General features: G+C 54.9%; 1 protein-coding gene across 2 annotated transcripts; it reads right to left on the bottom strand.

Moving 5' to 3' along the window:
- Nucleotides 1-79: 79 nt before the first annotated feature.
- MYBPC2 (myosin binding protein C2) lies at nucleotides 80-25,871 on the bottom strand. Of its 2 annotated transcripts, XM_058529945.1 has the most exons (28): nucleotides 25,697-25,871; nucleotides 24,542-24,631; nucleotides 23,916-24,002; nucleotides 23,500-23,648; nucleotides 22,969-23,086; nucleotides 22,177-22,225; nucleotides 21,932-21,991; nucleotides 19,643-19,842; nucleotides 19,250-19,382; nucleotides 17,307-17,431; nucleotides 17,111-17,216; nucleotides 15,444-15,616; nucleotides 13,507-13,672; nucleotides 12,353-12,459; nucleotides 11,960-11,989; nucleotides 11,564-11,703; nucleotides 9,815-9,974; nucleotides 9,625-9,729; nucleotides 9,005-9,193; nucleotides 8,468-8,602; nucleotides 6,343-6,510; nucleotides 6,078-6,166; nucleotides 5,788-5,983; nucleotides 5,541-5,680; nucleotides 3,925-4,084; nucleotides 3,614-3,750; nucleotides 1,557-1,743; nucleotides 80-200 (listed from the first exon to the last, which is right to left on the bottom strand). In XM_058529945.1, the coding sequence occupies exons 1-28, from the start codon at nucleotides 25,839-25,841 to the stop codon at nucleotides 190-192; spliced, it is 3,555 nt and encodes a 1,184-aa protein (XP_058385928.1). In that variant the 5' UTR covers nucleotides 25,842-25,871; the 3' UTR covers nucleotides 80-189. The 2 variants fall into 2 exon arrangements, with proteins under 2 accessions (XP_058385928.1, XP_058385929.1); XM_058529946.1 differs by lacking the exons at nucleotides 80-200; nucleotides 1,557-1,743 and adding an exon at nucleotides 2,924-3,174.

Below are 25,871 nucleotides of genomic sequence, written 5' to 3'. Positions count from 1 at the left end.
CCCCATCACCCACCCGCGGGGACCAACCCCTACAGGAGGAGGGAGCCGGAGCTACAGATGCAAGGAGGACAGACACAGGCCGGTGGAAACAAGACTGTTATCTTCTCAGTGACAACTCCGGGAAGGGAAACAGCGTTGGGGGTCCGGGGGAGGACTCAGCAGCAGGAAGTCTTGGCGGGCGGAAGAGTTTCACTGTGGCACTGTGGAGACAAGAGAGGGTGGGTGGAAACGCGTGGCCCCCCAGGCCCCTGTTCCCCTGGGTTCACTTGACCCGCAGGGGGAGCAGGTTTCCCCCCACCACCCCACTCCCCACCCTCATCTCTGGGGTCGGTCAACTAACATCACGGCGCCCAGGATTACTGTAGTTTGCAACCCCAAACTGGGACCTTCTGAGCAGGGATTTCTGAGCAGGGGCTGGCGACCAGCCGTCACGGGAAACCTGAAGTAGGGATCTTTCTGGGCTGATTCAATAGTTCACAAAGGGGACAGCGGAACATTAGAAACTGGGTCCGCCTGGAAGGGCGGTGCTTTAGAATGACAGACAGGAAGTGCCTGGAGAGGGGTCTCTCTGAGCCCTCGCTAAGGGTCTACGGCTGCTTCTGTCTGCTGGGCTGTCCTCAGGGCCACGGGGCGTCACAGTCAGGAAGCCCATATTAACATCAGCTGCCTCTGAGGGACTTGGTTAGCGGCCTCCCCACCAAGCCTTGACTGGTGGATGTTGGATGGACTGAAGCCCAAGGCAGAGGAGGCAAGGAAGAGCCTGCTGGGTAGAGGGAACAGCATGTGCAAACTCCCAGGGGCAGGAGAAAGCAAGGCCAGTTTGTCCAACCGCCAGCAGCTTGGTGTGGCTGGAACAGTGTGGAGAGAAATGGGGTTCGTCAGGCTGGAGGGGGTCCGGATGCAGAACCATGACACCAGGCTGAGGGGCTCCTGGCTGTTGGGGAGCCTGGGGAGGCTGTGAGCAGGGGAGGGGCAGGTCACCTCTGGATGGAGAGCCCTCTAGGGCCTGTAGGGGGTGGACTAGAGGGAGAGACAGAGGCAGGGAGGCCAGGAAGGAGGCCGGGTGAGAATTCAGGAGGAAGAGGACAAAGCAGGCTGGGACAGAGGCGGGGACAGGAGGGATGCAGCTTGGTGACAGGCTGTGGAGGGAAAGGCAGCCCACAGCCCCTGGTCCTCCGCCACTACCCATGTCTGTTTCAACGCTGAGTCCACACATCTCCCCGGGGAGGCCCAGGCGCACTGGGGTCCTCCGCGATCGTTTGCTGAGCCCCTCTGGCCCTCAGTCACCTCTTAGGTGTCCTTCAACTCCTTTGGCAAAGCTCGGACTCCTGCCCAGGCTAGGTTGGGTGTGCCCCCACCCCACCCCACCCCCAGTGCCCTGTGCTGCCTTCACTGCACCCTTCCTGTGGGGCCTGGATCCGCCTCCCCGGTCCTCCTAGAGGGCCCGGCTCTGCCTGGCTCTGCCCTCCGCCCTGCTCAGCACGGCCCTCCGTTAGCTTTAAAGGGCGCAAATGCAGGTCAGCCAGGCAGAGCGCCGGGGGCCACTGCGCCCTCACCTCGGACTTCCACCTTGCACTCGGCCAGCGCCTCCCCCAGCTCGTTGACGGCCCGACAGGAGTAAGTCCCGCCGTCGAAGGGCGACGGGCGGCGGATGTTCAGCGTCAGGACCCCCTGGTGGTTGGTCATCAGGTACTTGGGGTCTTCGCGGATTTCCATGTTGTTCTTCATCCAGACCACCTTCGGCTGTTGAAGGGAGCAGAGAGCAGGCCAGCTCAGAGAGCGGCCCCGGGGCGATGGCAGATTGGGCTTGAGAGGCAGCTCTGGATGCTCCTTTTGGCTGTGCCGCCACCTCATTTTAGCTGGATGGTGTTGGACTAGTCACTTCTCCTCTCTGACCCTCAGTCTCCTCTTCTGTAAACGCAGGCTGATAATCCCTACTTCGCAGGGTAGTGGGGAGGGCACTACATGATTCGACCTCGTTGTTCCTCTGCCCTCACCTCCCACCCCCGCCCTCCCTCTGCTCCAACCACACCGGGCACCTCGCTGTTCCTCAGACAGGCTCCCACTTTGGGACCACCGTGGCACTGGCTGCTCCCTCGTCCAATACAGCTCTCCCTTCCTCTGTTTTTTTTGTGAGGAAGATTAGCCCTGAGCTAACATCTGTTGCCAGTCCTCCCCTTTTTGCTGAGGAAGACTGGCACTGGGCTAACATCCGTGCCCATCTTCCTCTACTTTATATGGGACGCCGCCACAGCATGGCTTGACAAGCAGTCCGCAGGTCCGCACCCAGGATCTGAACCTGCAAACCCCAGGCTGCTGAAGCGGAGCACATGAACTTAACTACTACCCCACCAGGCCAGCCCTGTCTTCCTTCCTCTTTTCACCACATCAGCTCCTGCCTGTCTTTCAGGTCTCTGCTCACACATCACTTCCTGGCCCCTGGGCTGGGGCAGGAACACCTAGTTCACTCTCACAACGGCCTGCCCTTCTCTGGCACACCTGCCACCTTTTATAATTGTATCGTCACTTGTGTGATTAATGCCAGTCTCCCCCAACATCCAGAAATTCTTGTCCGATTCACTCAGCAGACAGAAAGCCTCTGAAGATGTGCGTTAAAAGAATAAACGTGGTGAATAAATGAATGAGTGAATGAATGATGTAAATAAGCAAATGGAGTGAATGAATGAACTGAGTTAGTGAATGGATTGGGAGGTGAATGAATGAGTGGAATGAGTGAATGAGTAGAGTTGGTGAATAAAGATTGAGATGGAGGAGGTGAAGGAATGAATGCATGGTGTGCCTACAGGGCTGAAGCTAAAGGCTGGGAATTAGACCAGAAGTCAGCAAACTTTGTAAAAGGCCAGGGAGCCGATATTTTAGGCTTTGCAGGCCCCTTGGTCTCTGTGGCCATGCACAATATGCAAACAAGTGTGCACAGCCGTGTTCCAATAAAACTTTATTTAGAGAAACAGGCGGCAGGCGGGTTTGGCCAATAGTTTGCCAACCCCGGGTCTAGGTGGCCGCTGGAGGTCAAGGTTGCCCCACACTCCACATAGCAGTCTGGAGACTGGGTGGGGCCAGAAGACACTGGGAGCCCTGGAGGTTTAGATCCCCCCCTACAAAAGGTTTCCATTGCCCAGGGAGGTCAGAGTGTCATGATCTGAGACGGGGGCTCTGGTTGGAGGAGGAAAGAGACGAGAAGTAGGTTAAAAGTGAGCAGATCCTGGGCGGCTGGCCCCGTGGCTTAGCGGTTAAGTGCGCGTGCTCCGCTGCTGGCGGGCCGGGTTCGGATCCCGGGCGCACACTGACACACCGCTTCTCCGGCCATGCTGAGGCCACGTCCCACATACAGCAACTAGAAGGACGTGCAGCTATGACAACTATCTAGTGGGGCTTTGAGGAGAAAAAGGGAAAAAGAGGAGGATTGGCATGGATGTTAGCTCAGGGCTGATCTTCCTCATAAAAAAAAAAAAGTGAGCAGATCCCATAATAGGAGAGAGAACTCAGGAGGAAGAACCGGTGTGGCAGGGAGGAGTGGGGGCTTCTCCTGAGTGAAGATTGCCCTCCAGGGTCACACACACACACACACACACACACACACACACCACGGCACCTTTGGGTGGCCTCTGACGGCGCAGTTGAGAGCGGCGGCATAACCAGCCACGACCACACAGTCTATAAGAGGCGTCAGGAACTTGGGGGGCATTCGGAAGTCATGCTCCTTGAACTCAAAGGGTTTGAAGGTGATTCCTGGGTGGAGGAGAGATGCATCTGTAAGTGACCCAGCTAGACTGTCCCCAGGGAGCCTGTCCTCCGTCACCAGGTGCCATCAACTTGGAGTACAGGGGTGCTGGGGACGGAGGAGTCAAGGTTGAACCCCAGCTGAGAGGGGGGACCATAGCTCGCAGAGAGGGGTGGCCAGACCTGTCTTGAGGATGCGGGCCGTGTTCTTGGAGACGCCAGGCAAGTCGCTGAGCCCACAGAAGTTCTCACTGTAAACGCGGAAATAGTACTCATTGCCCACAATGAGGTCGGACACGGTACAGCTGGTGTGCCGGCTGTGTTCATAGACGGTGAACCACTCCTAGTGCAGGGACGGAGAAGGAGAGTTGGGGACAGACATGAGAAGGACCAGCAGTGAGGAAAGCACATCCAAGGGTGCACCACACTCAGAAAACCCGCCGTTCTCAGCAGCACTGTTCACAGTGGCCAGAAGGCGGGAACAACCCAAATGTCCATCAGCAGATGAGTGGCGAAGCAAAATGCGGTGGATCCAACCATGGAATATGACTCGGCCATGAAAAAGGAATGAAGCCCTGCTATGAACTACAGTGTGGATGAGCCTGGAAGACTTTACACTGAGTGAAAGAGGGCAGACACGAAAGGCCACATATTGGCGGATTCCATTTATATGAAATCTCCAGAATAGGCAAATCCACAGAGACAGGAAGCAGATTAATGAGATTAGCAGTTGCCTGGGGCAGGGTGGGAGGGAATGGGGGTGACTGCTTGACGAGTATGGGGTTTCCTTTTGGGAGGATGAAAATGTCTTGGTATTAGATAGAGCTGGTGGCCGCACAACATTGGGAACGTACTTATTGTTAACGTTAGTGCCACCGAGCCAATTCCGACTCCTAGTGCCCCCGTGGACAGCAGAGTGGAACCCTGCCAGGTCTTGTTGCACTGTTCTCATTTCCAGCACTCTATCAGACAATGCTCCGCTGCTGTTCACAGGGTTTTCATGGCCAATTTTTCCGGAAGTGGGTGGCCAGGTCTTTCTTCCTAGTTTGTCTAGTCTCAAAGCTCCACTGAAACCTGTCCACCACGGATGACCCTGCTAGTACTTGAAATCCCAGCTGCTGGGGCCGGCCTGGTGGCACAGCGGTTCAGTGCACGTGCTTCGCTGCGGTGGCCCGGGGTTCGCAGGTTCAGATCCCGGGCGCGCACTGACGCACCGCTTGTCAAGCCATGCTGTGGCGGCGTCCCATATAAAGTGGAGGAAGATGGGCACAGATGTTAGCCCAGGGCCAGTCTTCCTCAGCAAAAAGAGGAGGATTGGCAACAGATGTTAACTCAGGGCTGATCTTCCTCACAAAAAAAAAAAAAATCCCAGTGGCATAGCTTTCAGTATCACAGTAACACGCAGCCACAGTATGACAACCAACAGACGGGTGGTGTGGTTCCCTGACCAGGAAATGAACCCAGGCCTTGGCAGTGACAGTGCCGAATCTTAACCACTAGACCACCAGGGCTGGCTGGGAATGTCCTAAATGCCATGAAATGCCACTGTAAAATGGTTAATGCTTAATTTCATTATGTGAATTTTACCTCAATTAAAAAAAAAGAAAAGAAAAAGAAAACCCATCACACACCAAATCTCAGCCCAGAGGCCTCCCTCCCCGCCCCAACCAGTTGTCCCAATCTCTCTGGGCGCCTCAGTCTCCCCAGCTGTGAAATGGGAACAGCGGGTACCGGCTCTGCCCATCCGGCCAGCTTGTCTCCCCCTCGCCCACCCCGCCCGGGCCCCTCTGGTCTCTCACCATGGTTTTCTTGTCGGCCTTCTGGACTAAATAGCCCGTGATCTCACTGTTCCCATCATCCTTGGGGGGCTGCCACTCCACCAGCGCGTTGGTGCCCCACACCTCCTTCACCATCACGTGCTCTGCTGGCCCCGCCTTTTCTGGAAGGTGTGGGGGCGGTGGTTACATGCCAGCCCAAGCGTCCCTGAACGTCCAGCTCCTCACCTCCTCGCCCACCCTCCTCGTGCCCTCCCGCCCCGCCGCGCACCCACGACCCGGATGTGGATGGTGGCCGTGTCCTTCATGTTCTCGATCTGCACGCTCAGCTCATACTCCCCGGAGTCGGAGCGGGCCGCCTCGCGCACGAAGAACACGGTGTCGAAGTCGCTGGTGCGCACGTGCACGCGGGAGGTGTCCACGGGCGCTCCGCCCTTCGTCCACACCACCTTGGGCCGCGGCTTTCCCTGGGCAGGGGCAGCGGGGAAGAGACATCAGCCAGGGTCTCCCTGGCGGGAGCTGACCCCCAACCCCTGACCCCCCGACCCCAGCTCCGCACACCTGGAAGGGGATGACAAGGTTGAGATGCTCTCCCACTTTGCGGATGTAAGTCTGGCGGAGCTGGCGGGGGAGCCGGATCTTGGGTTGCTCTGAGGGCACAAACGGGGGGCAGGGGTGCTCAGCGCTGGGGTGGGGGGGACACTCAAGGGAGGGACAGAGAGTAGTGGCCACAAGCTTGTTGGGAGAGGCCCTAAGGGGGAGGGCAGGCCGGATGACACCAACTTGGTCGTCAAGACAGCAGGGTCGGGGCCCAGCAGTCGCTCACCCACGATCTCCCGAATGGTGACCGGCTGGGTCAGGGTGGCCGGCTGGCTGCGCCCCGCGATGTTGACCCCGACAACACGGAAGACGATTTTCGCGCCCGTGGGGAGATTCTTGACGGTGAAGCCACAGCGCTCGACGGGCTCCGTGTTAGCAGGGATCCATTCGTCGGCTACAGGAGACGAGCGATGCCGGGGGCCTTCCTTCAAGCCCCTCCCGGGAGCCCCTCAGCTCCTGCCCCTTCCCATGCCTTGAGCCCCACCGCAGTGAACTAGCAACAGCTGACACTGATTAAGGACTTATTATGACCAGGCTCGAAGGGAGGCACACCTTAGCTCATTAATTCCCACCTCCGTCCTATGTTATCCCCATTTTAGAGACAAGGAAATTGAGGCTCAGAGAGGGTAAAGAATTGGGGGTGTTGGCTAGAGACAGCTCCTGGGATTCCTGCCTCCGTGATAGGTGCCCTTCCGTCCTGGGTTTGTCACCACGGGTTGGGGAACCAATGTGGGTCAGATCAACAATCAACAGGGTGAACTCTAATAAAGTGGGTTCTGGAACATCAGGGTGATGCTGACACAGATTGGGGAGGGGTCAGCATGGGTAGGAATGGGACGAAGAGCACTGGGAAGAGAAAGAGGGAAGAAGCTGACCAGAGTCCAACCATCCATCATGTACACGCATTACCACATGCAGCCATCACTGAACCCCGTCGGGATGGGAACTGTCTTCACCATTTTTAGATGGAGAAACTGAGGCTCAGAGAGTTGCCCAGGGTCACATAGTTAAAAGTGTAGGGGCAATATTGGAACCCATATCTGTCTGACTTTAAGGCCTGGGAAATGGTGTCGAGATGATCATGGCTGTCTTCCCAGTGAGATGACCGTGTCGGAGATATCCCCATGGCCATGGCACTGGGCCTGGCACGGAGTCAGCACTCAACATGTTTGTTCCATGGAGGATGGAGGGTTGGATGTGTGGAAATATGGATGGATGGATCGATGGATGGATGGATAGGTGAGTGGATGGATGGACGGACAGATGGAGAGACAGTAGACAGATGGCTGGATGATTATACAGGGAAATGGATGGATGGAAAGAGGGAGGGAGGGAGGGAGGGAGGGAGGGAGGGAAGAGAGAAGAAAGATGGTGGTGAAGAGATAAATATATTGATGAAAAAAATGTTACTGGATGGATGGATAGTTAGATGATCCAAAAGATTTTCAGATGGATAGCGAGATGGTGGGATGGATGACTGGGTGGGCAAGTGGATGGGAGGAAGGTAGGAAGAGAGGGAGGGAGAGAAAGAAGAAAAGAAGGAGAGAAGGAAGGAAATGAGGGAGGCAGAAAGAAAAGAGCAAAACGAAGGAAGGAAGGAAGGAAAGATGGATGGATGGATGGGTGGGTGGATGGCTGGATGGGTGGGTGGGTGGGTGGATGGGTGGGTGGATGGATGGGTGGGTGGATGGATGGGTGGGTGGGTGGCTGGGTGGGTGGGTGGGTGGGTGGGTGGATGGATGGGTGGGTGGGTGGCTGGATGGGTGGGTGGGTGGATGGGTGGGTGGGTGGATGGATGGGTGGGTGGGTGGGTGGATGGATGAGAGGAAGAAGGGATAGAGGTAGTAGATCAACACAAGGATGGAAAGATGGATGGATGAAAAGGTGTTGCTGTATGGAGGATGGATGTAGGGGAAGATGGAAGGGAGGAAAGGTGGATGGATGGATGGATGGATGAATGGATGATAGATGGATAGGTGGGTGGGTGGGTGGATGGATGGATGGATGGACGGATGAGAGGAAGAAGGGATAGAGCTAGTAGATCAACACAAGGATGGAAAGATGGATGGATGAGAAGGTGTTGCTGTATGGAGGATGGATGTAGGGGAAGATGGAAGGGAGGAAAGGTGGGAAGGTGGGAGGGAGGGAGGGAGAGAGGACAAGCTGGTCACTGGGGGCCTGGCTTGACCCATCCCATCCCAGGGGTTCACGCAAGTACGGACAGAACAAGGGCAGCCCACTGCACCAGAGCCCTCTCCCGGCACCGCCCTACGTGCAGTCCCCGGGACTGAACACCCCCTGGGGCTCTGTGTGAGCCTCCGCCCCTGACCAGGCCTGACGGGGTCACTCACATCCCTCCACGCAGTACTCCACCAGGTACCCATCGATGCCGCCTGCGCCGATCTTATCTGGAGGCCTCCACTTGAGGGTGGTGGTGGTGTCTGTCACATCCTCCACCATCAGGTGCTGGGGTTCACTCGTGGGCGCTATAAGGATCCAGGGAAAGGGGAGGTGGGGGTAAATGAGGCGTCACTGGTCACACGGAGGGACAGGGGTCAGAGCTGGGGTCACTGGTCAAGAAAAGGATCAGAGGTCAATGAGCAAGGACGTGTCAACATGGGTCATTAAAGCAAGCTATCAAGGGACAGTGAGGTCTCCAAGGGCAGCGATAGGTGTTAGTCTGGTAGGTCAGAGGTCAATGAGGTATTTGGGCAAGAGCAAGGAGTCTAGGATCATTGAGATCAGCGGTGATGTCCTGGGTCAGGAAGAGATCGGGAGGATGGCTGGGGCTGAGGGTCAAAGGCCAGGTGTAGGGTTAGAGATCAATGACCGGCAGGACACGGGTGGGAGGTAGGTGGGGGCTCGGTGAGAGTGCAGAGGGGCGTTACCAATGGGCATGAAGGGCTTGGTGTTGACGCTGGGCTGGGAAACCCCGATGGCATTGACGGCAAAGACGCGCATCTCGTAGAGAATGCCCTCGATCATGTTGGTGGACTCGTAAGTCGTCTCCGTAAAGACGTCGAAGTTCAGCTTCATCCAGCGGTGAGAGCCCTTCTTCTTCCGCTCCAGAAGATACCCTGGACACCCCCCAAGCACAGAGGAGCGGGAGGTCATAGAGGGGGTGGCAGGTCAGTCGGGGCAGTGAGGGTCATGTCAAAAAGTCACATGGCCCAAAGAGGCCTGAGGCCATGAATCTTAGGTCAATCTCAAGGTCACAGAGCAGTCAGAGGTCACCCATCATGGGGTTGGGGATCAAGAAGAGTCACAGGTCATGAATCAGGGGGCCAGGGGTCACAGAAAATCCCAGGCTATTGGCCAAAGTGAAGATTCCCAGTTCATTAGGGAGTAAAGAATGATGGAGAAGACCAAAGGGATTGTGAAATATCAAAGACGGAAACCAGGTCTCAGAGGGAGGTCATCAAGGATGCTCAGGACTCTTGGAGGTTAAGGAGAAGTCAGAGGGTAGGAGAGGTCAGAGGTCATGGGGCTCTCACACATGGGCACTCACCGGTGAGCGGCTGCCCCCCATCGTACTTGGGTGGCTCCCAGACAAGGATGGCCCAATCCTCTCCAACCGAGGTGACACACACAGCCTCTGGGGGGTCTGGGACATCTGCAGGGAGGCAGAAGAGTCAGGAGGTTCCCTCACAGCCTCAGGGAACCACCCCCGGCTCAGCCCCGTGGCTCCCTCTACTCACCCACCACTCGCAACAAGATGGAGGCCACGTCCTCGCCAACAGGGTTGGTGACCTTGATGGTGTAGCGGCCCTCGTCCCCTCGCTCGGCACTCTCGATCACGAAGCTGCTGGAGTCCGCCCGCTGCTCAATGCGGACCCTGCCCTCGGTGGTTGAGAACACCTGGACACAGCCACCAGATGGCCTTGGTCTGCCTCTCCCAAACCAGACCTGCCTCTGCCCCTCCCCTGCTCAGAGATCCCCAGTGGCTTTCATCACTCCACAACGCACAAGGCCCTGGACCCAGCACAAGACGACCTGTTGGATCTACTCCCAGTGCCCAGAAGTTGCTCCCTCCAGGAAGCACTCTTGGATGCCCCCAGGAGCATCCTGAAAGTGATGGCCTCATCCCTTGAATTCTCATAGTTCCCAGCACCTCCCTTTATCTCAGCCCCTATCACCCTAGACTATGACTTTTGGGGCATGTGTCTGCCTTACTCCAAAAGGGAAGGCTCCTGAAGGCAGGGGCTGCGAATGATTCATGGCTGTACCCTCAGTGCCTGTGCACAGAGCTGGGCAGAGAGGAAAACTCAGGGGAAGTTTGCTAAGGGAAGGAATGAATGAAGATTGAGTGAAGTCTGTCTGTTTTACAGAAGAGGAAATGGAAGCCCAGAGAAGAGGAGAAAAATTGAACTATCCCAGGGCCTGGAATATACGAGGTGAGGTGAAATATTTGTTGGATGGATGGATGGATGGAGGGATGGATGGAGGGATGGATGGATGGGTGGGTGGGTGGATGGGTGGGTGGGTTGATGGAGGGGTGGGTGGGTGGGTGGGTGGATGGATGGATGGGTGGGTGGGTTGATGGAGGGGTGGGTGGGTGGGTGGGTGGATGGATGGATGGATGGGTGGGTTGATGGAGGGGTGGTTGGGTGGATGGATGAGTGGATGGATGGGTGGGTGGGTGGATGGAGGGGTGGGTGGGTGGGTGGATGGATGGAGGGGTGGGTTGATGGAGGGGTGGGTGGGTGGGTAGGTGGATGGATGGATGGATTGATGGAGGGGTGGATGGACGGATGGATGGACGGATGGATGGATGGACGGATGAGTGGATGGATGGATGGGCGGATGGATGGATGGGTGGATGGGTGGATGGGTGGATGGGTGGATGGGTGGATGGGTGGATGAGTGGATGGATGGATGGACGGAGGGGTGGATGGACGGATGGACGGAGGGGTGGATGGACGGATGGATGGACGGATGAGTGGATGGACGATGGACGGATGAGTGGATGGATGGATGGATGGGTGGATGGATGGACGGGTGGATGGGTGGATGAGTGGATGGGTGGATGGGTGGGTTGATGGAGGGGTGGGTGGATGCATGGATAACTGGATTGATTGATGGATAAATGGACAAATGGATTAATTACTGGATGAGTGGATGGCTGGATGAATTAATCAATTAATCAAAGAATATAAAGATGGATGGATGGATGAGTTGATGGATGGTTGGATTGGTTGACTGGTTAATTAATGGAGTAAAGGATGGATGGACAGATGAATGGATGGTGGACCCACCATGTCCTAGGCCAGTACCAAGTGATGGACAAATATAATCTCCAATCTTCAAAACAACCTTCTGAAGAAAGAATCATAATTCTCATTTTACAGACAATGAAACTCAAGCTCAGAGAGGGAAAGCAACTTGCCTATAGTCACCCAGCACAGCTGAGAGGGAAAAGTCAGGGCACAGGGCAAGTCCCACAATACCTGATCCTCCTTCAGCCAGGTGGCAACGGGACGGGGCTCCCCTGTGATGGACACATCCAGCCTCAGCTTGTTTCCAGCCACAACCACAATCGCATTTTCTGAGATCTCCCCTGAGCAGTCCAGGTGGATCTTTGGTGGCTCTGGTGACAGAAAAGAGATCCTGGGGAACTTGAGAGTGAGCAGCTGGGCCCTCCCAAACCCCTCCAGAGGCTCTCCCAAGGAGCTGGGTTCCAGCAGCCATAGAGAACCAGCAGTCCAGGCCCCCAGCTCCCTCCTCCCTCAGACCCAGGAGTCCAGCCCCCAGCCCCTCCTCCCTCAGACCTGGGAGTCCAGGCCCCCAACCTCCTCCCTCAGACCCGGGAGTACCCAGTATACCACAGCAGCCCTGGTCCTTACCTTGCTTCGGGACATACTCCACCTTGATTTCTGGAGGACAAAGAAAACTGGACAGTCAGGTCTAACGTTAGGTCTAAACCGAGCGGGCCTCTTATCCCACCCTCACACCCCAGAGGCAGAGGAGAGGGTCTGGCATCACCCAGGGACCCGGGGGGCTGGGGGCGGGTTTAGGTCCATGACTGTCCCTCCTCCCACGTGGACATGTGGACAGGCTTCAGCATATACAGTGCTCTCTCCCTCATCTTCTCATCTGACTCTACCCATGATCAACAGACGCCTGCTGTCACCCTCATGTACAACTAAGGAAATTTAATCCTCAAAGGGGCATCCAGGCCCTGGGGTCTAGGAAGTTGGGGGCTATGGGCTCCAGGAGAAATGAAGGGGCATCCTCACCCAGGAAGTTGAGCTTGGCCGAGAGGGACAGGGCATAGCCATCGGGCACGAATGTGTAGTCGCCCTCATCCTCGGGGCGGACATCATCTATCACCAGCTTGTGGATTCTAAGGGGTTGGGGGTACGGGGCAGGGGTCAGGCCAGGTCGCCCTGGGGACCACCACACTGAGGAGAAGCACCCTCCTCAATGCAATCAACATGCCCACGCTCACCACTTTTATTCTGGGCTTTGGAATGCTAAGGCCTGGGTTTAAATCTCAACTTTGCCACTTACTAGCTGTGTGACCTTGGGCCAGTTACTTAACCTCTCTGTGCCTCAGTTTCTTCATCAATAAAATAGAGATAATGATAACAATCTACACCAGGGTTGCTGTAAAGCATTTAGAAAGCTCTCTGGCACATAGTAAGTGTCCTATAAGAATTAAGATTCGTTCTCATCATTATTGAGACCACCGGCAGGCAAGGTTCCTTACACAGAACCCAGAGAAAGCCTACAATCCAGAGCTATTGTCAGGAAACCCACAGGGACACAACGTCCTACTGGTGTCCCGGAGGCTATCTGCATGCCGCAGATAACCAAGTGTTTATCCCACGTGGCCATGTGTTACCTGCTGAGTTCCAGCCCCTTGCTTCCCTGGCTAGACCCCCCGCAGTAGACTGTCTGCCATATAGGCACAGGTTTTCCCTTCCCTGTCTCCATGCCCCTTGCAATGAGACCTTGCAGCCTGTGACTTCCTTTGCCCAACAGAATATGGCAGAAGTGACATGAGAACAGTTCCCAGCCTGGGCCATAGAGGCCTTGTTTGCTTCCACACTCTCTCGGGACCCCTGCTTCTGCCACGTGAAGATGCCAGGACTAGGCTACTGGGGGATAAGACGTCACACGGACCAGAGCAGAGGCAGCCCAGTGTTCCCAGCAGAAGTCCTGACCAAGCCCAGGAAGATCAGCAGCGCTGACACTCTGTTGACCACAGAGGCACAAGAAAGGCCATCCTAGACCAGCCAGCCCCCAACCAACCTGTGGACTCGTGATTAAATAAATCCCTGTTCTTTTAAACCACTAATCTGGGGACAGTTGTTATGCAGCTGTAGCTAACTGATACACGTGCCTCACCCCCACCCACCCCCAGCCCCCTCCACAGTCTACTCCGCACCTCCCAATGTGGGAGATGGTGATCCTCTTGCTGGGCCGCACCTCGACCCCGTTCTTGTACCACTTGCCCGTCACCTTCTCATCGGACACCTCGCACTTGAACTCGGCCTGTTCTGAGGCCTTCACTGTCAGATCGGCGATGTCTTGCAGGACCTCCAGCTGTTTCTCTGGATGAGGAGAGAAGATGGGGCCATCACAACTCTAGTCAGTCCACAGATAATTGCGAACACCCACTATATGCCAAGCACTGTTCCAGGCACTGGGGCTACAGCCGTGGACAACCCAGAAACGATCCGCTGGCCTCATGGAGCTCACATTCTAGTGGTGAGACAGACAGTGAACAGGAAAACACATCAACATACAACAAGAGGAAGCAATGAGGCCTGAGGGAAGGCAGGGAAGAACCCACAGGAGAATGCAGAAGTCTCTCAGGTAGAGGGGACAGCACGTGCAAAGGGCCTGCGGAGGAAAGCAGGCTTGTTGGGGTGGGAAACCGCAGGCAGGCCAGTGGGCAGCAAGCAAGGCAGACGTGCTAGGAGATGAAATGGATGGGGCAGACGGGCCCAGTTCATGGACCTCGTGGGCCACGGAGAAGACTTTGCATTGACTCTGAAGGAGGCGGGAGCCACTGGAGGGTGTTGGGAAGATGGCTGGGATCTGACTTATATTTTTAAAATTTAAAACATTTTTTAATAAATAAAATAAATAAATTTAATAAATAAAAATAAAACATTTTATTTTTTACATTTAAAACATTACATGGGGGGCCGGCCCCGTGGCTTAGCGGTTAAGTGCGCGCGCTCCGCTGCTGGCGGCCCGGGTTCGGATCCCGGGCGCGCACCGACGCACTGCTTCTCCAGCCATGCTGAGGCCGTGTCCCACATACAGCAACTAGAAGGATGTGCAGCTATGACACACAACTATCTACTGGGGCTTTGGGGGGAAAAATAAATAAATAAAATCTTTAAAAAAAAAAACATTACATGGTTTACAAACAAAATGATAAGAAGATTTAGATATAGAGGGAAAAATCTCCCACCCATCCACCTCCAGTCACCCAGATCCAGATCCCTTCTCCAAAGGCACCTTCTATCCGGTCTAGAGCTCTCAGAGCAAATATGTACATACATTTTCTTTCTCCCCTTCTTTCTGTCCTTCCTTCCTTCCTTCCTTCCTTCCTCTCTTTTCCCTCCTATACAAATATAGCATATTTGCTTTTTTGCCTAAATACATCTTGGAAATCTTTCCATATCAGTAAATTAAAAACTGTCATTTTTTATAGCTACATATAGGTATAGCATAATTTATTTGGCCCATAAATGACTTGGGGTTTTTTTTACACTTTTTTTTTTTAAGCATCCTTTTTTTTTCAATGTTTACATTTAAAGAATTATAGACTCACAAGAGTTTGCAAAAATAGTGCACAGAGTCCCGTGTACTCCTGGCCCAGCTTCCCCCGATGATGACATCTTCTATAACTGTGGTCCAATATCAAGCCAGGAAACTGACGCGGGTCCAATACCGTGAACTAGACTACAGAATGTGTTCAGTTTTCACCATTTGACTTACATTTTACAAGGATCACTCTGGCTGGCGTGTGTGTGTGTGTGCGTGCGTGTGTGTGTGTGTGTGTGTGTGTGAACCAGGTGGGGGCAGGCATGGAAAGAAAGCAGCCACTGAGGAGACTACTGCAATAGTCCAGGCATGAGGGGACGGAGACCTGGGCTGGTGAGGGCAATGGAGCTGGGGGGAATAAGTGGTCAGATTCAGGATTTCCTTTGAAGGTGCAACCACCAGGACTTGCTGGTGAATTGAAGGTAGGGTGTGAGGCAAACAGAAGAGTCAGGGACAGATTCAAGATCTGGGGCCCGGGCAACTTTGAGCTGCGAGGAGAGGCATACGCAGGGCGGCCCCCGGCCCCACCTCAAGGCCCCGTACCTTCCACGATGAGATCGGCCTCACACTGGCCACCGTTGGTCATGACCCGGTAGCGACCCTTATCCTCCAGGGTCACCTCCGAGTAGATGAGAATGTGACGCTTCCCATCTTTCTTGAAGCGGTACCGGGACTTGAAGGAATCCTCCCGCGTCATTTCCACGCCGTCCTTCATCCTGGGCAGAGGGGACGTGAAGGGGAAAGTGAGGGGCCCACACAGCCCCGGGTCTGGATGTCAGAGAGTGAGTCAGGGGCCCGAGAGACAGTCCTGAGCAGGGGTCAGGGGTCAGAAGGGAGGTCACGGGAGGGAGGAGAGATGAAGGTTGGCAGAGGCATCTGGAGTAGATGGGCCACAGGTGGGGGTCAGGGTGAAAAAGAGGAGAAGCTCACAGGCCACAGAGAGATGCCTCAAGGTGCCAATTGGAGGTCACGACACAAAAAGAGGTCACGGGGAGAGGTCAGAGCGTGGAGGAAGTCCTGGGGTCACAGAGAGGGATGTCCACCATTGTGGCCCCTGTAAAGGCACTTCCCTGCCTGGGACACTCCTCCCTTCCCATTTCACTTCTACTTCCCCATCATTCAAACCTCAGCTCAATGGTCAGCTACTCCAGGGAGCTTTCCCTGACCTCCCGAGTCCTATTTAAAAGCAATTACAGAATCAGTGACTGCTCTTCTGAAATACTTGTCGAAACAGAACTTCTATATTTACTTGTGTGATGACTTGACTAACGTCTGTCTCCATCTTCTATACACACACACCTCAGCAATTTACCAGAATATGAACTCCACGAGAGCAGGTGCCATGTTGATATATTTTCTCCCCATTTTATCTCCAATACATGGAAGACTGCCACCACACAATAGGTGCTCAATAAATATTTGTTGGATGGGTGAATGAATAGAGGGATGGACAAATGGATGGGTAGTTGGGTGGGTGAGTGGGTGGGTGGATGGGTGGGTGGATGGATGGATGGATGGATGGATGGATGCATGCATGCATGGATGGATGCATGGATGGATGGATGGATGGACTAGTAGATGGAAGAATGAATCAATAGGATGGATGGATGGGTGGATGGGTGGACAGATGGATAGACGGATGGATGGATGGATGGATGGATGGATGGATGGATGGATGGATGCATGCATGGATGGATGCATGGATGGATGGATGGATGGATTAGTAGATGGAAGAATGAATCAATAGGATGGATGGATGGGTGGATGGGTGGATGGATAGACGGATGGACGGATGGATGGATGGATGGATTAGTAGATGGAAGGATGAATCAACAGGATGGACAGATAGATGGATGCATGGATGTATGGATGTATGGGTGGATGGATAGATGGATGGATGGATGGATAGACAGAAGGATACATGAGTGGATACACCAAAGGATAGATGATTGGTTAAATGGGTGAATAAATAATTTAATGAATCTGCAATAGCAGGAATGAGGAAAAGGACCCCAAAGAGGATGGGATGGGTAGAGGTCAGAAGTCCTAGAAAGAGGTCATGGGTGAAGGTCAGGACTTATAGAGAAAGGCTAAGGTCTCCTGGTGACTGAGTAAAGGTCCGAAATCTCCAAGAGAGGTCATAAAGATCAGGGCTGAGGCACAGAAGCGGTGGACACCTCTATGGAGATCAGGGATCAAGAGTCACTTACCACATGACCTGGGCACCCTCTTCCGACACCTCCACTGCCATTTCCACCCGGTCGCCCACAAACACCTGCTGGTCCTCGAGGGGTGTGATAATCAGGATCGGAGGTTCTGCGGGGTATGGGGGGACAGGAGGTCAGTAGTTTCAGGACCCCCGTCAGAGCCCCACTCCCCAAACTCAGGCCCAAATCCCCAACTCACCTCTGACGAACAGCTCGGTGAAACACTTCTCATCTTTGACGGCGACCTCATAAGCAGCATCATCCGCCAGCGTGCATTTGTTGATGGTGAGAATTCGCTTCTTACCAACGTTCTCAAACACGTACCTGGTGCAGAAGTCTCAGCTCAGTCCAGGGCAAGGAGGAGATCCTAGCCCTGGGGTGGATCAGCCCACCAGTTCTCAGGCTAAGTCCCGCCCTCTCTCACCTAGAGAACTACATTTCCCAGCCTCCTCTGCAGCTGGGTTGGCCACACCACCCAGCTTGGACCAACGGAATGTGAGTGGATGTGATGGACGTAACTGCTAGGTCATCTCCAACTTTGAGTTGCCAGCTCTGGACTTCTCTCCTTCCCCCTTCCTGTCCGCCAGACACAGATGTACCCATGACCCAGCCTCCGCCATGCAGATGAGGACAATACCACAAGACATGGTGTAGCCAAAAATGTGGAAACTGGATCCCCCAAAAATCTCTAAGAGGAGAGCTGGCCCACTAGCCTCAATCAGCTAGAAACACATTTCTCTCCAACTTAACGTATTCTGGGGACTCTTTCTTACAGCATCTTAACCTATGCCTTAACTAACATAACTTTTTTTTTTTTTTTGGTGAGGAAGATTGGCCCTGAGCTAACATCTGTGCCCATCTTCCTCTATTTTGTATGTGGGGCGCCACCACATCATGGCTGACGAGTGGTGTAGGTCTGCCCCTGGGATCCGAACCCAGGTCGCCAAAGTGGAGCACACCTACCTTAATGACCATGCCACCAGGCTGGCCCCCTAACCTAACTTTTTATCTCATCCAAAATGCTCATGATGACAAATTTAGAAAACACAGCCAAGGAAAAAATAACAAAAATAGAACCCATCTGTAACTGTCCCACCAAGAGATCCTGCTGCAAACATTTTGGCCTCTGTCTTTCCAATCTTTTTCTTTATACACATACAGATTAATTCTGTGAAGCAGAAATGGGAACTGTGTGCATAACAATAACCTTGAACCGCTTCCCGTGTTAGTATGTATTTTAGAATATCTTTTTTTTTTTTTTGTGAGGAAGATCAGCCCTGAGCTAACATCCATGCTAATCCTCCTCTTTTTTTGCTGAGGAAGACTGGCTCTGAGCTAACATCTATTGCCAATCCTCCTCCTTTCCCCTCCCGCCCCCAAAGCCCCAGTAGATAGTTGTATGTCATAGTTGCACATCCTTCTAGCTGCTGTATGTGGGACATGGCCCCAGCATGGCCGGACAAGCGGTGCCTCGGTGTGCGCCCGGGATCCGAACCCAGCAGCGGAGCGCCCACACCTAACCGCTAAGCCAGGGCCGGCCCTAGAATATCTTTTATAGTGACTGCACAACATCTTTGTTTAGTATGGAACTGTACATTTTGGTTGTCTTCCATTTTTCGATACAATAGCAAATGCTTCAGTGAAGATCTCTACAGCTAAATACGCATAACCATGATAATTCCCTTACAATAAATACCTAGAATTGCACGTTCTAAAGGCTTTATAATACACTGCCTTTCCGAGATTTAGCAATGTACGTTCCCACCAGCAACATTTGTATACCCACTTCCCTGTCTTCCCCAGCTCTGGGTTTTATCATTCTGTAAAATTTTTGACCATTTGGAGAGCAGGAACACTTGTTTTGATTTGCATTATTATATTATTATTATTATTATTATTATTATTTGCAAGGTTGAGTGTACTTCACAGTGTATTGGCCATTTGGGTTTCTTCTCAACTGAATCCCTATTTTTCATTGCCTTTGTTTTTGTCACTGTCTTTGTCTATTATTCTACTGAGGTACATGCACTTTTCATATGGGGGAGAGAGGGTCCTCTCTGGGTTACGAGTGGCCAGCCTTATTTCCAGGCGCTCTCTCTGGGACTCGGATCTCCCACCCAGGGACCGCCCCCCGACACATACTTGCTACTCGGTTTGATCTCCTGGCCGTTCTTGAACCACTTGAGGGGAAGGTCTGGGTCACTGATCTCCACTACCAACTTGATCTTGTTGCCCCTGTCCACTTGGTAGGCTGGATCGAGCTTCTTCGTGAAGGCTGGAGATTGAGGGATGCAGGAAAGACGGGGCTGTGAGGTTCTCGCTGCCCTGGTCATTCCTGGAGCTGACAAGTCTCCCTCCCCAGACCATGGGCTCCCCAAGGTGAAGGTCAGGGGGCCTCCTATGAACTTGGAAGTCCCTGAGAACAGGGCGCTATTACTCCTCAGATTGGGACCTCCAAAAGATAGGTCCAGGGTCCAAACATTGGATACCCATGACACTAAGGGCCTTATGAGCTCCCCTCAGACCAGCGCTGACCTGCACTCTTCTTGACCTCGACCTTGGCCTTCTTGAGCCGCTTCAGCATGCCCCGGAGGTCGGTGATGCCGTACTGGAAGGCAATCCTCTCATACTCACTCTTCTTTGCCCCTTTCAGGAGCTCCCAAACCTCAGGCGGGATGCCCAGGTCATCATCATCTTTCTTCTTCTTCTTCTTCTTCTCCTCCTCAACCACCTCCCTGCAGGTGGGGAGAGCAGGCCGGGCCACCAGGGGGTGAGGAGGTGAGGGTCTCCCTCCGCCTTCTCCACCCACTTGCTATGTTGCTTTCCCTCTGAGGCTGCTCTCCCTTATTCCCTCCCACCTGGACCATTGCCCCAGCCTCCTCCCTGGCCTCCTGGCCTCCATCCAGTCTCTTCCCCTCCAGTCTGTTCCCCATGTGGCCCTAGAGGGATATTTCTGACCCCTGCAGCAGATGCCATACCCTCCCCATTCAAAATTCTCCCATGGCTCCCAGCGCCCTCTGGAGGAAGCCCCAGCAACTCTGCCTGGCAATCACGACTCCACCCACCATCCCATCACCATTCCCACAACCATCCAAACCACGCTACTTGCCTTTTCCCAAACTCCTGGCTCTCTCCTGCCTTCCAGCCTTCTCACAAAATGTTTCCCTGCCCGAGCACCCCTCCCCACCTTCTCTTCCTAATGGACTCCTCTTCATCCTATAAGACCTAGGGCCAAGGTTCCCTCCTCCGTGAGGCACTCTCTGTTGTTCCAGGCAATGAAGTGCCCTCACTCTGGGCTCTCACAAGGCCCCTCTGAGACTCTCTCTCTGACCATGCTAAACAGTCTTGGTCTGTGTCCATGTCAGTTGGATCAGACCCGTATTCCCAAGGCAATGAGCGACTCAACATCAAGGACCCAGTCAAACTTCTCTCTCTCCCCTGATCTCAGCCCAGGGCCTGGTAGACGGGAGGCCTCAGAAGATGTTTGATGAGTGAGAGAGTGAATGGATCTCTGGAAAGAAGGAAGGAAGGGAAGAGGACAAAGGGAGGATGGATGAATGGGTGAATTTGGGGACAGATGAATATTTGGACTGATGTACAGAGCATTGGGGGAGGAACTGATAAATAGATGGGTAGAGAGTCAATGGATGGCTAGGTTGATGGATGCATGGGCCAATTGACGGGTGGGTTGGTGAGGGATGGGTGGCACGAAGATAGGTGGATGGGTTGATGGAGGATGGCTCGGTGAGTGGATGGTTTGATGGGTTGGTGGCAAATGGTTGGGTGGGCAGTTGGGTGACTATTTTGATGGGAGATGGCCAGGTAGGCGGCTGGCTGGGTAAAGACAAACAGATGAATCTATTAGTAAAAGGGGTTGTCGGGGATTTGGTTATGGGGACAGATGAGTGAGTAGAAGGATGGATAGGTGGACCAGTAGACAATAAATAACTGAGCGAATGGACAAGTATCATGTTGAACAATATGAAATTGCCAACATCCAATCATTTTTGACCTCCATAACAGCAATTTCATATTGACAAATCTAACAGAGAGCTATCTGGGTGGATGGGTGTGTCACCGGAGAGGTGAACAGTTGATAGAGGAATGCCTGGCTGCGTGGGTGGATGAGTAGATGGGTGGGTGGGAGGTTGGACTCAGTTGGGAGAGAGGTACAGGTGCAGATGGATACACAGGTGGGAAGGTGGATGGCTGAGAGACAGATGGGTGGTGGAAATGTGGATAGATGGGTGCCTCAACACATGCAGAAGTGGATGATGGAATGGGTGGGTGAAGGATGAATGGATGGGTTAACGAATGGGTGGCTGAGTATAATGGCAGATGGGTAGACGGACAGTGGGAACATGGTGGGTAGATGAATGGATATGTGGGCTTATGGATGGGCAAATGCACAGGTAGGTGAATGGACGGATTAGTAGATGGATAAATAGGTAGCTGGTTGGATGGATGGATGAGTGGACAGACTGGTTGGTGGGTGGACAAGCGGATGGATGGTTGGTTGGGTGAACAGGTGGATGAATTGGAGCCTGAGTGGACAGGGACGTGGATGTGAGGATGATGGGTTAAAGAGCGGGTGGGTAGGTGAACTGGTGGGCAGATGGTTGGTTGGGTGTGGGTGAATGGGTAGATGGGTGGATGGACAGGTGGCTGGGTGGGCAGGGAATGGGTAGATGGAGGAGGTGAAGGAGTAAGCAGGGAGTCCCAGGACGGCAGTGGGGAAGCAACGGGGGCAGTGGGATCTCACCCACCAGCCTTCTCCTCCCTGAGCCCTCATCTCCCCTCTCTATGCCAGGCAGGGGGGCTCACCTCTTCTTCAACAGGCCGCTGAAATCCAGCTCACCCGCGTCTTTCATCTTCCCTTCGTCCCTGTGGCCATGGAGATGAGGTGTGACCCCCACTGAGGTCCTGACCCTCACACTCACCCTGGGTCCCCACTCCTCGCCTTCCCCAATCCTTCCTTCTCCCGCAGCTCCCCCTCCCAAGGGAGACCCTCCCATGATCCTTGGCACCAGGAGACCCCCTTCCTCTCCCCATGCTCCAGGGTCACTTACGAACGCTTGAAGATTTCTAGGGTCTGCCCAGAGGCATCCTGACGGGGCGCTAGGGAGAGGTGACAGGGGAAGGGAAGGTGAGCTGGAGGCAAGGCTAATCAAAGCCCAAGAACACGCCTCCAGGCCTGCACAACCTCCCCCAGGCCCCTTTCCCTCCACCTCTTGGGCCAGCACACCCTCTCCCTTGGGCCTGAACACCTTTTACTTCTAGATTCATTTCCCTGCCCACTGGGCACCACTCTCTCTCAGCAGCCTCTAGCCCCTCACACCTGGGCCAGCACACCCTTCTCCCCAGGCCTGAGCAACCTCATTCCCTGTGCCCTCCATGTTTAACCCCCTCACATCTTGGGCTGCAAACCCCCAGAGCCTGTTCACCTTCAGAGATCCATGCCCCCGAATCTGTATAACCTCCCATTAATCCTGTACATCCTCACCCTAAACCCGTACACCCTTACTCTCTAAACCTGGACACCCTTACTTCCCAAACCTTTACTGCTACTTTCTCAAGCCTGTATGCTGTGACCCTGGAATCTACATAATTTGCCTCCTAAGCCTTCGCATGTATACCCCAAAACCCTGAACCCTTTCACCCCCAAACCTACACGTCCTCGTGCTCTAAGCCTACAGACTCTCTCCCCAATTTTGAATACCCTGACCCCTGAATCTGTCCTCCCTCCTCCAAAAACCTATGCCAGCCTCACCCCCGCATCTGTACACTCTCCTACACCCGGCTGGTACATCCGTCCCCCAACCCCAGACCCACCCCCTGGGCCCCCACCCCCACCAACGTACCCTCCACATCGATGTTGAAGCCACAGCTGTCAGAGAGGTCCTTGGCTTTGACCTCGAGGCGGTAATCCCCACGGTCCCCCAGTACCACCTTCCCAATGTGCAGCTCCAGGGTGTATACCTGGGGGCCAGGCCAGCAGTGTGGGTGCACGTGACCGCCCCCCAGCACCACCCACATCCCCAAGAACCCACCCCACAACTCTTTCTTCGAGTCCTCACCCCCGCCCCACAGGAGGGGACACCTGTCTCTTCCCATGCCTGGACAACCTTGACCCCTGGGGGCCCATATCCCTGACCCCTGACCCCCTGTGCACATACCCAAGTGCACCCTCCCTAACTCAACATTCTCCCCTCCTGCCCAGCACAACCTCTACCAAACAGCCCCACACAACCTCCAGCCCTGGAGCCCCCATTCTCCATCTGTGGGGCTGCAGGCCCACAGTGACACCTCAGACAATAGGCCTTCTGAGAAACCGGGCCTGCACACCCTCCAGCCCTGGCCCACGTGCCCTCATGTCCCCACAGGGTCCTCACATTGCTGGCGGCGTCGTGGGACTCCTTGCAGGAGAATCGGGCCCCGCTCTTGCTGCCCAGCTCCAGCCACTTCCCCTTGATCCACGTGAAGGTGGGTTTGCCCTGGAGATCCTTCCCGTTCACCTTGGCGACAATCAACGCATCCTTCCCTGGGGGGCCGGGGGGGGGGGTGGTATGGGATGGGAGGGAGGGGCCGGGCAGAAGCATTACACTCTACAGAGAGGACTGGGAAGTTGGGGGCCCCTAGCCCCTCCTCCCTCAGACCCGGGAGACCATGCCCCAGCCCCTCCTCCCTCAGACCCGGGAGACCATCCCCCAGCCCCTCCTCCCTCAGACCCAGGAGTCTAGCCCCCAGCCCCTCCTCCCTCACACCCAGGAGTCCAGCCCCCAGCCCCTCCTCCCTCAGACCGCCTCACCATTCACCACTGACACAGAGTCTGGCTTCTTCAGGAAAATGCCAGTGGGCTCCTCAGCAGTGGGAGACTGGTCCTCAGGTGGGGCTTCTGCTCAGGAGACAGGATTAGGGGGTCTGAGGCAGGCTGGGGAGGGGGCAACAGGCCACTCTGGGGGCGGGGCTTAGAGCTAGTGAGGGACACTGCTCAGAAGCCATAGACCAAGGGGTGAAGTGGCTTCTCCTGACCTGGGAAAGACCACATGTCACCCAGGTGGCTGCATCCAGGCTCCCCCACCCCTTTGGGCCTCAGTTTCCCCATCTGTGAACTGGAGGGTGGTGGACTGGATGGTCTTGAAAGGGACTTTGGGTAGGAGAGGTGTAAAGATGGACCGGGGCGTTCAGAGCCGGGCAGGATTCGGTGATGAATCAGCCACTGGCCGGGGGCTTGAAGGCCAGGCTAAGAGGCTGGGCTCTTTCCTGGGGGCACTGGGGAGCCATGGAGGGCTGTGAGCAGGGAGGGGCCGGTCGGCTCTGGAGCTGTGTGGAGGAAGGACTAAAAGAGAGAGAGCAGGGAGGGTGCAGAGAGGCGAGGGGAGCCTGGGTGATGAGGTGCCAAGTTCTGCTGAGCCCACCTGAATGCCATCTCACCTTTGGGGGCCTCTGCAGGAGCCTCCTTAGGGGGGGCTTCCTTCGGAGCTGGTTTGGCCGCATCTTTCTTTTCGGGGGCCTTTTGGGCCGCTGTGAGGTAGGAGATGTTCACAGTTGAGCGTGTGCTCAGTGCCCTCCTCTTCCAGAACCTAGGAGTCTGGGCCCCAGCCCCTCCTCCCTCACACCCAGGAGTCTTGCCCATCCAGACGTAAATTTATCTCTAATCCCCAGAGTCTGCACGATCAGGTTTCCCCTTGCCTCCTTTCCCCAGACAGGCCATGCCCCCTCCACCCAGGCCACCAGGCCTTGACCTTCTGGGTCCTGGGAGTATAATTAGCTCTTCCTCCAGGCTGGAAACTGGACACTTGTGCTGAGCACAGCATCTTTCACCTGCCCTGCCTTCTGGCTCCTGGCCCGCAGGGGCTCCAGCTACACCAAGGGGCTGGACTCCCACCCCACAGCCTGGTTGGCCTGGTGCCGGGGGACTGGACACCCCAGAAGGAGGGGTCCTCCTGGGATTTGTGTCTCCCCTGTTCACTTCCTCATAGAGAGAAAGCCCCATCCTCATATAGAGAAATGCCCCCCCGGTCCCATTGAAAGAAGGGCCCCCAAACTGTACATAAAGAAAGGCGCTCTGGCCCCTATATGGAGAAGGTCCCTGCATTTTTACACGGGGAAGCCTCAATTCCCATAAAAAGGAGATGCCCTCATCCTTGTACAGAGAACAGCTCTCCTCACCATACAGACAGGAACCCCTAATCTCTATACACACGAGGACCCCATTCCCCTACAGAGAAAGGCCCCAATCCTCACTCAGGGAAGTGGCTCTGATCCCTATCCAGCAGACCACATCCCCAAATGTGGAGGACCCTCAGTGCCACGCAAAGACTCCCCAATCTACATCCACAGGACTCCCATCCCCATCAAAAAAAAGGGACTCAAATTCACAGAGAATCTCTATCGGCACCCAGAGATGGGCCCCTCAACTCCCTACAGAGAAAGGAACCCCCTTGCTGCACAGGGAAGAGGCCCCTCATCCCAACACAGAGAAGGCACCCCATCCTCCCAGCCCCACCAAGAGAGGGGCCCCTAGTCCCCATTCAGACATGAGGGCCGCATCTCCACGGAAGGAGGGAGCCGGGACCGGAAAGCCACCTGGTTTTGCCTCAGGCATGACGGCGAATCTCCTCTCGCTCCTCTGACCGCAGCCGTGTCCTGCTGGGCCCTCGGGAGGACGGGGGGGCCCCCAGGGGGAGCCCTTTAAGGAGCGCAGAGACTCCCAGGAGGCTCCGGGAGGCATCGGATGCGCCTCCCCACCCTCCCCTGCCGC

Source organism: Diceros bicornis, chromosome 34 (assembly GCF_020826845.1).
Source record: "Diceros bicornis minor isolate mBicDic1 chromosome 34, mDicBic1.mat.cur, whole genome shotgun sequence".
NCBI classification, from domain to species: domain Eukaryota; kingdom Metazoa; phylum Chordata; class Mammalia; order Perissodactyla; family Rhinocerotidae; genus Diceros; species Diceros bicornis.
Note: the sequence above shows the minus strand (reverse complement) of the source record. Positions and strands in the feature narration are given on the sequence as shown.